Here is an 11,433-nt window from a genome sequence, read left to right as displayed (position 1 = left end):
ATTTTACGTTTATAATTTTCATATTTTTGTGAAATCTCACAGCGTGATTTGTTGCACCTCACTAGAATGTAGATTAAAATTGCTTTCCAATGAATATACTTTTGATTGGTCTAAACAAAGTGAAAGCACTGAAAACCCGGGTACAACCTGACGGTGGACCACAAAAAGAAATGAAATTTCAATTTTTAAAAAAATTGCGCAAAGTAGTGAACTTTGAAAAATTCCAGTAGTTTCAATTTTCGTTGCATCAAAAACCTAAAGACAGCAAAATGTTAGAATTTTAATAAAGTTTGTGCATGCGCGGATCTACGGGGGGGGTGATGGGGGTGATCACCCCCCCCAGGCGGAAAAAAATCGTCTGTTAAATGGTCACAAATTTTTTAACTCAATATAGATGAAATATAATTTGTCCATGTTTCAATATATCTTAAACATTGACATTACCATTTTTAGGCGTGCGTAAGAATTCAATAGCTGCTTAAAAATATTCTTGAATTGAGTACCTATAAACGGTATGCGCGTGTATAACTTCGTGTTGGCTTCTTGCGTGCGAAAAGGATAAAGCTTGCACCTCACTCTTTAAAGAATTTCCGTAAGCATGACAGCAGATTGTTTTTTTAATTAACCGATATCCAGAGTTGTTTTAAGCGCCAGTACCAGAAACGTCGTTTGATAGTCATGCATAAGTCTAAGAAACAGATAAAGGTGCTGTTCCAAAGGCTCCTAAACCTTACTCATTTATTGATGATATCACAAAGCTTAACATTTTAACTAGACACTGGGTACCTCCACCACAATTTTCATTTCCATACTCCGAGCATTTGAAAAGTCGAAGTGCTGAAAAAGAAAAACGATACGCAAGTGCAAAGCATTTGGAAACATTCAGTTGACTAGTTTTTTTTTCCAAAACTTAGCAAGGTTATCTTTGTAAAGTCTATTCGCTCTTTGTAGTCAACCTCACTGATGGAGTGAATAAAACTGTTCAATTGTTAAATCTTGTTACTAAGCCATTGACTTGTTTTTCAAAACTCCCAGCAAATTGGATCTCAAAAGAGAAAATATTTCAATTAAATATAATTGAAACTTGTGTAAATGGCTTTTTTACCCGAATATTGTAATAGATTCAATATTAATAAGACGTAGTTTTAACCATAAAACCAGAGATGCTCATTTGAGTAAGTTGAAATCATACCTACAGATTTAGTTTTGACTGAAAATAAATAAAGTACGATTTTCAAAGTTAAATTGCTCATGGATTTCTAACCTGATAAAAATAAACATTCCATGGTCATTCCATATCCCCAACTAGATAAATAATCGTAAATTCAATTTCATACCAGTGAAAAACATTTGTCTGCGTTTTACCTAAGACTTATCCAGCCACAAACAGATGTACAGAATTCTTTGAACAAACTTTTTTTTTTAATTGTCTTCAACATTATTTACATGCTGCTGAATTCTCTTCATCTTTATCATCAACATTTTTCCTGTCCCAGTTTTTATTTTGCCCAATCACTGAAAAATTTTGGCCATATTTTTTGAAAATTTACTAAATCACCCCCCCTAAGAGCAATCTCTAGATCCGCGCCTGGTTTGTTGTCATATTTTTTTCTAAAACTCTACCATCGCTCAAACAGTATTTACTAGCAATCGTATGAAAAGTAGGTTTTTTAGACCACTTTTTTGAACTTTTTGTGACCATTTCATTAAAAAAAAATTTAAAAAAATATTTCTTATCTTCATGATGTAGACATTAACTTCAGCTTTCATATGCATAAGGCAAATATTTTTTTGGACGTGTAACATATGAACTACAGCAGTTTTCGTGAGGCATGTTTTTTCGGATTTTTTTCTTTCATGCTGAATAACGAGAAAACTTGTAACTTTAGCTGTATATAATGTTCTAAACATATTTTACTGACATTACAAGATTTTTTTTGATGTAAGTTTTGTTTAAATCGGTTTAATACGCCAAAAGATAACGATTTGAGCTTGTGGTGTCAAATTGAAACTCCTAGTGCTGATTAGGGTAAAAAAAAAATTAACTAAGGCTGTCTTAAAACTAAATTAAAAAAAAAACTGAACTAAAAACAAATTAATTATTTTAGGATTTAATTCTAGGAAGAGGTGCCCAAAAACCAAATCAATGTCACTATTTGCTTATTTTCTTCTTAATTTGTGTATTTTTTTTTTTTAAATAAAAAATGGGTCTTAGTCTTTATCCCGGGAATTGTCCTTCTAGTAGCATTCTTCCTTAAGGGTCTGAGTCTGGGCATTGATCAACAGCTTCGTCATCAACTCGCGAACGAATGGATTCAGTTGCGAAGCGATTGATTGCTGGAGTAAACAATGACTGAAAATCGGAAGAAGAAAATTAACAAGGAACGCTAGTTGTGCCACCTTTAACCTCAGTCAAGAACCTTGGAATTAACATTAACGCACATGGACTCAACAAGTGAATGACGTAGTAGCAAAGGTTCTCGGTACTTTGAGAACCTTTCTTCGCTTCTCTTCCGTACTATCTCGACCTTCTCGCCTTAAATTGATTAAATCCTTGATAGCTCCTTCGCCGATTTACTGCGACATAATCTATTATCCTGGATTAACAGCCGCACCCGAGAAGAGACTAAATATGTGTTTAAGTCAGCTGTACGATTTTTTTCAACCTCCGGGCAGAGACTCGACTCAATGCGTTCGGGAATCCATCCTTGGTTATGGAAGCGTTGCCAGTCTCTCGAAAGAGGTCTCAGCGATTTTGTACGTAGATTTGTAGTTTATTATATGCAGTGAGTATTTCTGAGGGTTGAACTATTCTTCTAGAAGGCGAGACCATTCACCAGAAGGCGCAAACCACGCAGCCATCACTACTGGTTCCACTATAAACCGTAAGTTACCTGAGCAAGCGAAGAGGCGAAACAACCAGATTAGACGAGCCAAGAAAATCCGCGAGGTCACAGCAATGACCGGCTGGAGTTTAAAGCCTGCCCATAATAACGTCCATCGGCATTTTGGATTCAAATTCTAGCAAAGCAACAGTGAACCAAATAAAAAATTCGTTACAAAACCAGGAGCTGAAATATTTGGACATCAGGTAGAACCCGTCATTTCGCTCTCGCCGATAAACCCCATTACTCATCCTGAGACCCTGAGTTTAGGACCCCGCTATTCTCGATTTTCGTGACTCCCGTCTGTACGACGCTGTTTGAAGGTTATATCTGCCGCCATACTACAATAAATCCCTTGGTGGCCTTGGGGATTCAAATCTTCCGACATCCAGATTTGAATCAGCCGTCTTGTCGCATCGCATCCGTCGCTGGTTTGGGTTGAATTCCCACCAGCGAATTTAGGATCATGCCAACAACAACTCCGTGTCTGGTTCAGCACCCAAGGTGGGGCCAGGTACACAACTCACCGTACGATCGCCACGCCTCTACAAGAGTCGTTTCACCGAGGATGTCATTACCAAATCGCCGCGTCGGTGCAAGGCTCCGACATCTTCGTACCCGAGGTTGAACCACAACAAGGGTTGGATTCAGGTGGTAGCAGAAAACAGGTCAGATGCAACCATATTTTGTTTAGTGATGAAAGTGGTGGGGAAAAATAAAGCTTGGATTGTGCAACTCAATAAATTATGTGCTAAGCAAGAAGGTGGAGTTGTTTCTTCCTCCGAATATTCTCTGCATTTTGCATTTTTATTCAGTAAGCTTGTCGACCCTAGGGATTGTTTAGGGAATCTCTGGGTCGCCTGCCGACTGACTAGTGGCCAGTCTTGCAGTTACGAGCTGGACTCCAACTATCAACTGCGAGTATGCTGATTTATGCGACGAGTTTCTCACAACATTCTTCCAATCTATAATTCCCGACAAGTTTGCCGGCGCTGAGGATCGAGAAATGTATTGTCGTGGGTTGACGGTTGAAAAATAATGGGGAACTTCCCACACTCGGAAGTCCAGTTCCAAGCCTTGAAACTGCTAATTTTTCGTGGTTTCGAATCTCCTTTGAATTACCTGGTATCTTACTGAGCCTTGCATTAGATTCCTTGGAGCGAGCTGTCTCAAAACTCAAAACCATCACATCGTTCGACTTCATCAAGCCATTCGGTAATACGCTGCTTTCCGTTTCCTTGCTCAGAAATTTCGCTTTCTGCCAGACTTTCGTTATCATCCATTGCCAGGAGGTCATATTTCTTCGTTATAAATTCACAGGCAAACTTTCCTTACTTAATCATCCCGCGCCGATCCTCCGGTGCATAGGGCCGTGGTAAAAGACCTCCACTGTTGACGATCCGGAGCCAGCGTCTTCGTCTGGTCCCAGTCAAGATTATCGTCGACAGTTCGGTTTTCAGCGGCTAGGTTTCGCCGCCATAAGTTTCTGGGCCTGCCTCTTCTTCGATGACCTTCTGGATTCCAATCTAGCGCCTCTCTGCAAATCTCGTTTTCATCTTTGCGCAGCGTGTGCCCAATCCATCTCCACTTACGTCCCCGAATCTCGATTTCTAGCGCCCTTTGATGTCACCGGCGATGTAGTTCCTCATTCGAGATCCAGTTGCCAGGCCACCAAGCGCGGATGATATTCCGCAGGCAGCGGTTTACAAATACTTGCAGTTTTCGCGTCGTTACCGCATATGTGCAACAAGTTTCGCACCCGTACAGCAATACGGATTTGACGTTTGAGTTGAAGATTCGGATTTTCGTTCGTTCACATTCTTTGCTCACCATGTCACTTTCCAAAAACCTATTTCTTTTTACCCCTAATTCCGTGACAAGCGATTGACATTTCGAAACGTCTAAACGTCTTAGTGTGATGATCGGACACTACCGATCGAGGGATTCGACAGGGCGCTGGCAACACTCTTTATTCTTCCTACGATTTCTGATGTTACTACACATTTTTCGAGTTAGGGGAGATGAGGGCATAATGGGCACCTTAAGGAAAATGCTTATTTAACCATAGAGAACAGCTGTAATATGTGAATTACATCATTGATTCGTGTTCCGACACTCAAATAGTCTATTGTCTAATTGGATGAAACTTGAAAAAGTAGATAAAAACGTTTAAAGATGCATTTTAAAAAATTTTGCCGAAAGCTGAAAACCAGTCACTGTAGAGGCATAATGAGAAACCCCCCGAGGCAGTATGAGCACCATTAATGAAGGCATAATGAGCATTTTCTGCCGGGGAATCTAGCAGCGAATTCGACTCGATGAAGTCAATTGAGCAATAGAGCTACAGCTCAACTTGTATCGTCTGACGATTTGGCCTATTGGTTAGATGTCGGAGAGATAATCAGTAGGCTCGAGTTCGATTCCTGGTGGAGGTGATTTTTTTTTTCTTCTTTTATCATTTATGATCATGAATGCACTAAACGGTGAGGCGTAGATTAATCAAACAAAGCAAAAACAAAATAATCTAGGTCTGTTTGTAGAATTCAAAGAATTAACACATGTTCATACATTATGTTTCTGGTGTTTTGTTTGACGGATGATGCTTTGATGCTATTAGCCGTATAATGTAACAATAAAAAAAATCAATCATGAATGGTATGTGCAAAAAAAAATCCCCTCGAACAGGAATCGAACTCGAGTCTATTGATTACCTCTCCGACATCTTACCAATAGGCCAAATCGTCAGACGATACAAGTTAAGCTGTAGCTCTATTACTCAATTGACTTCATCGAGTCGAATTCGCTGCTAGATTCCCCGGCAGAAAATGCTCAATATGCCTTTATTGAAAGTGCTCTGTTCGCCTCTAGTGAACAAATTAAAGTAAAAACGCGTTTTACAATTGATTAAAGTGAAAAATCAAAAATTTTATGATGCTGAAAATTGAGAAACAATGTGTAGATCATGTTGCAGTGCGTACATTTCAGATCAAGATGATTTAAAGGTCATAAAAGCTTATTTGGTGGTGCTCAAAAATTATAATATTTTCGTCACTTGAGAACCTTGCTGGTTATTATTTAATATTTCTGTAAATATGAAAAGGATATTTCTTTTTGGGTGAAAAATTAATACTATAGGTAGTACGAAACAAGTCCTCATGAAAATTTGTTTAAGAAAATACGTACTTATGTAGAAAAATGGACTTCTCATTATGCCTCGGGTGCTCGTTATGCCCTCATCTCCCCTAAGTATGTTCGAGAAAACATACTTCTATTGAATGTTTGAAATAAAAGAAAAGTCTAAGCATTGATTGTGATATAATGAAAAAAAAAAAAACAACATTAGGGGACTATTTACTTACTCAGTCTTTATTGGTTTTACTGCTGTAAGGCAGCAAGCCTCGACGGATAATAATGTCATCGACAAGCGACAGTTCTGTTGAAAATTTTGCACAGCCATACATCAGCAGCAACATTATCGTTGTGCTTTCCATGATTATGAAATGCGAAATTGAAGACCCAATTTCAAGCCACGAGCCGGTGTTTTTAATCAAGTAGAAAAACTGGAGGCACATGAGATCGCAAGCAATGAATATCAGCAAAAACAACGATTCCGCTTTAACCTGGAATATAAAATTTGATTAAAAAAAAGGAGTAAAACTGAAAATTATTTGAAAAAGAACATAACATAGATTAAAATCGTAATAAGAAGCTTATGGGAGATTATGACAACACTTTCAACAGCTTTGTATGTCAGCTGTCGAAAGTTCGAATAAAAAATTTGCACTCAACCAATGCAATATGTACCTACACCGTGTCCAATATACATCAGACCAAATTAAAACTCCGTAGATTTTAAAAATGTTTGATCACCAAATGAAATAGATGTTCAATGTAAGAGTTTATACAATACATTATCTTGAAAAGTATGTTTGAGCATAGTACAAAACTACACTATTTCTTATTTATTTGGCGCACTACACGACATAATAAAGTATGAAAAAATACTGGTAGTCGTGTAATTTAAGCGTACGTGTTTTTTAAACTATAGTATTAAAATTCTTGTAGCTAAAAGTAATCTTGCTTACCGCTGTTATGATTTGCAAACTTTTAAGAACACAAATCGCGATGTAGATAGGGATGATCAGTTTGAACACAATCAGTCCAGCCATGGTAAACGGAGAAAAGGTCGTCACGAAGAATCGAACCCAGTTGGGATCAAATGAACTTACGGTGGCCATGTTTCCGGTACCGAAAAACGAAATTAGAATGTAAACAACCTTGAAAGAGAGAAAATAATTAATTGTCGAGAAACTAAAAAAAATAATCGCAAGTACTTACAAACATAAACGAACGTCGGATGTCTTCTACATCAACAATTTTATAAACAGGAAAATTTGATCGAAATGAAAATCTGGAAAGCTGCGAAAAAGATGTGGTTATTAAACTTTGTTGCATAAACTAGAAAAAGGTGTCAAATCGTAGAAACCTTTAAAGGAATTCGATATGCATTCAAATAACTACTAACCTCTTGTTGAGCCTGTAGTTTGGTTTCAAGAAATATCCAACAGTACAGGCTAATGCAGTAAACCAACAAGAACAATGGTTCATACGATAGAGATAACATTAAGTATGGACAGGCCATGTTCAGCATAACTATTTTAATGCGGTTGGATAAATTCGTGGTACTCAATAATGGAATGATTACAGCAACAACTACAATAAGAGATGGGTAAAACTTATTTTAGGAGTTCGGAATTGAGCTCGATCTATGTATTTGATTAGTGACTATTTGCGTTGCTTACCCAGTAAAACCCATGACATTGTTTGGTTTAAAATATTTAGCGTATGTCCTTTTTCAATGAATATAATTGAAAATACCATGTTTGTGGCCAATATAATAGAAACAATACTTTGGGCAATCAGAAATACTAGATTTTCGGACGATTTAATCACAATATAGGCACTTGTTAATAACCACATGACTAGACCGAGAACTCTAGAAAAGAAATGTTTTAATGTTGTGCTTTAAATGTATTTGATGTTTTTTGAAATATTCTTACAGCAGCTGTGAGTTGTGTGCATCTTTGTCCACCACGGGAATCATTGGAAATGTAGACAAAGCTAAATTGCTTATTACAATGATCCAGCATGAGTTGATATTGTAGGAACGTTGTTTGAGACAATACACCAAATACACTGTTATCATAACAAGTAACAAGCTGAGTATTTGCCGGTGGAAAAATGAAAACACCTGAAATAATAGAGCGTAAATATCGGTTTAACACCTATTGCGAGTTCAAGTTGAATTGAAAAATGAAAACTTTTGATTTGACAACAGAAAACAATGAGACATTTTGTAAATGAAGGTATCTAGGCAATATTTGTTAACAGAAATTGACATTAACATTAACTGGACGATATTTGAAAAAAAAAAAAAAATGAAAGTAAGTATTCCATTCTACAATACCCGAAAGTTTAGATTCCGTTCAAAATGAGATCAGATAATACTTACGCATAGCTCCAGTAATCCAATAAAAGTAATCGTTCGTTTGACACTTTTAAAACTAATCAGTTCCGTCAGTAATTGATGATTTGGTAAAACTGGCATCCAAATGATACAAGGAAGAACAAAATAAAAGATTACCAGTGCCGGGGTTCCTTGAACTGTAAATACAAAAGGTTATATTTTAAAGGAACTGTAGAAAACGGACTTTCGAAAGCGAAACGTACGTGTAGATACGTTTACCGGAGAGAAAAGTATTAAAGTAAAGAAGAAAAAGTATTAAAAGTAGTATGTTGGCGTTGGTTGTTAGTAATTTGAGATCATTTGGTCTGGTTTTAAAGGGGGCTGTATATATATAACGTAATAATTGCAAGCTTACGTGTATTGAAAACGACAATAAGCAACATAATTCCACATATTGTTATGTTGTACGGAGAGTTTGTGAAAGTTAGTTTGATAGGCTTATTTAATAGTTTGAGGACGACGTTGCAAATCCACCCGACCATCGAAATAGTCATCGAAATAAGAAGTTCATACTTGTAATAAGTGTGATAAAAATCTATGGCATCCGTTGTAACATCAATCATGACATCCGCCAGCGAAATCTAAAATATATAAAAAATGATTCTGTATATATGAAAATAAATACTGATAATTATCTCTAAGGATAAAAATCGTGGGAAAAAATTAACATACCACTTGTTGATAGTTTTTAGCTTCCATTGCTTCAGTTATATCATTTCGAAGTTTCTCTAGCACAATGTTGAAATTGGTTTCCTTATTCGATAATTTCCATTCGAATAACTTTTTAACATGCTGTTGTTTCAAATGATAATATTTTTGGTATAATTGCTCGGTATTCTTCAAAGAAGACTCAGCTATATATTCCTATAATAAAGTAATAATTAATCATGATTTTTAGTGTAAGAATATGTATATACTATAACCGTTACCTCTGAAGTATTTAAATATTGACGGGGCAGCTTCCCACAATTATTTTTCGGAATTGCCAGACCTAATAACGATGCGATCAAGGGAGCAACATCCGCTTGATTTATATCCCACGATGGCACTAGAACTCCGTCGATGTATTTGGTTTTTCTGAAACGCAAATCATTAGACATGTCCCAAAAAAATTTACAAACATTTTTACATATAATCATTGACCCATGAATCTTTCCAATGCTGAATTCCTGCTCCCCAAGCCACAAAAGGTGTTTCAGTTTCCATGGCTTGTCCCGAGCCATGGGACCCACGATCTGTCATCCCATGGTCAGACGTAAAAATGAAAGCTGTTTTTCCATCATGATTTGTAGCTTCTTCTAAAGCCGTAGATATTTGACGGATTCCTTCATCAACTATCATTAAATTTTCTGTAAATAAACTACAAACCCAGCTTAGTATAAAGTGAATCTGAAATAAGACAAATAAAAAATACCTTGAATACGGCTTATGGACGTGTCCCGATGTATCTAGACCTAATAAATGTAAGAATAATACGACTTTTTTGTTGGTCTGCAGCGTTTCTCGATTTTTCGACATTTTTAAGAATTGTTTGACCTTGTCGAATACCCATATATCTAACACACTAGTGTTTGAGGTTTGCGAAAATTGTTCATCTTCAGCAGGGTAAAAGTCTGCGTAGATGTGACTAGGTGTATTTTTATTCGAAAAAATATTCAAAATATCCGGGCTGCCCCAGGTGAATGACAAGTAACTGCGGTTGAAAACTGAATCAAACTCGACTGGGTTTTCTTTCCAGCCTTTGAAAACTGCACTTGGGTCTTCATATAGCCCTGGGAAAAAACAATCAAGAAAAGTATATTACAAAGGAATACATACATTTTTACCGACTGATTATAGGGTACTGTACTGTAGCATTTACCTGCGAATAATGCCACATGACCTGGGCGTGATTCCGTTGGAACGTGGGTGTGCGATATTCCAAACGCTCCTTTGGAATTAATAATGCTTTGTAAATATTTTGTCCTGTTAGCCTGGTGCTTGAGAAACGACTCGGCCCTTAAACCGTCAGCAACGAAAACAATCACCCTGTAAAGGAATGCTGAGTTCATTTCTACCTCTTTAAAATAAACATGCTGTGGCAGTTTACCAGGAGTAAAATCAAAGATAATGAAGTAAAATGCTAAACAGTTAAACAAAAAATAAAATCTCACAAATTGTGAACATTCTCTAACCGAAACATCTTCAAATGGATCAATTGCAAAACCAATTTAACATTGGAGAATCAATATTCATACGTACCGGTTTGCAACGGAATCATCGCTATCACGCCCAATGGGAAGATCAGCTTGAATGGGCGATTGGAAATAGATGTAGAATATTGACAACAGGAATAAAATGTGCACTAACACTGCGAAAAATACGAAAGATTTCATTTTTGAAGGCCACAATAACTCCTAAAATCGTTGTTCCATCATATAGTGTTTTCGTTTATTACCAGTGGTAACCTAGTTATCCACGAGTTTTGCCCGAACTGCTGATTTTGTGTTCGTTTATTAATTCAGAAGTCCACTAGTTTTGCCCGAGGTTTGAACCTCAAGCAGGCGGTTGCAACCCGTAGAAGTTGTCAGTGTTGGGGGTAAGCATAAGGTTGACTATAGCAACCATATATTTGCATCGTCCCGGGTGACGATTCTGTTTGTTTATTCGGAGAAAGTTTTGCCCCGCGCCAGTGGAGAAAAACGAAAACGGCAATAATTTGTTTCTAAATTCGCAAGCTTTGCAGAACGGTGTTTTTGTTTACAAAATTTTACGTGCTACACGCTTGAAAAATAGTAGCCATGCGTAGCAACGGGCATAACCAACAGTACTAAAATAAATTCGGTTTTAGAACTAACAAAAACCACCCAATTGGCAGGGGCGTGCTTTGAAAATTTCTATCGCCTTAACATTTTAAAATAAGTTTTTTAAGAGCAAAAGTGGACAATTTAAAAAACGATTTCATCAGGATGAGAGATTGAAACATGATTCCATTGAAAATCGCCTCAGCTAAAAATAACTTACTAAAACTTTCATCTTTTT

At 36.9% G+C, this 11,433-nt stretch overlaps 1 protein-coding gene across 2 annotated transcripts; it reads right to left on the bottom strand.

The window, feature by feature from the left end:
* Positions 1–6,232: 6,232 nt before the first annotated feature.
* Positions 6,233–11,164, bottom strand: LOC129745135 (GPI ethanolamine phosphate transferase 1). Of its 2 annotated transcripts, XM_055738036.1 has the most exons (15): positions 11,109–11,164; positions 10,654–10,830; positions 10,274–10,440; positions 9,827–10,184; positions 9,542–9,772; positions 9,342–9,489; positions 9,085–9,276; positions 8,768–8,993; positions 8,398–8,549; positions 7,946–8,136; positions 7,688–7,881; positions 7,411–7,598; positions 7,224–7,304; positions 6,971–7,162; positions 6,245–6,505 (listed from the first exon to the last, which is right to left on the bottom strand). In XM_055738036.1, exons 2-15 carry the CDS (start codon positions 10,785–10,787, stop codon positions 6,245–6,247), a joined length of 2,715 nt encoding a protein of 904 aa, XP_055594011.1. In that variant the 5' UTR covers positions 10,788–10,830; positions 11,109–11,164. The 2 variants fall into 2 exon arrangements, with proteins under 2 accessions (XP_055594012.1, XP_055594011.1); XM_055738037.1 differs by lacking the exon at positions 11,109–11,164 and having other exon boundaries at positions 6,233–6,505; positions 10,654–10,843.
* Between the last annotated feature and the right edge of the window lie 269 nt (positions 11,165–11,433).

The sequence above is a fragment of the Uranotaenia lowii genome, chromosome 2 (genome assembly GCF_029784155.1).
Source record: "Uranotaenia lowii strain MFRU-FL chromosome 2, ASM2978415v1, whole genome shotgun sequence".
NCBI classification, from domain to species: domain Eukaryota; kingdom Metazoa; phylum Arthropoda; class Insecta; order Diptera; family Culicidae; genus Uranotaenia; species Uranotaenia lowii.
The sequence above is the reverse complement of the archived record's forward strand: the minus strand, read 5'-3'. Positions and strand labels throughout refer to the sequence as shown.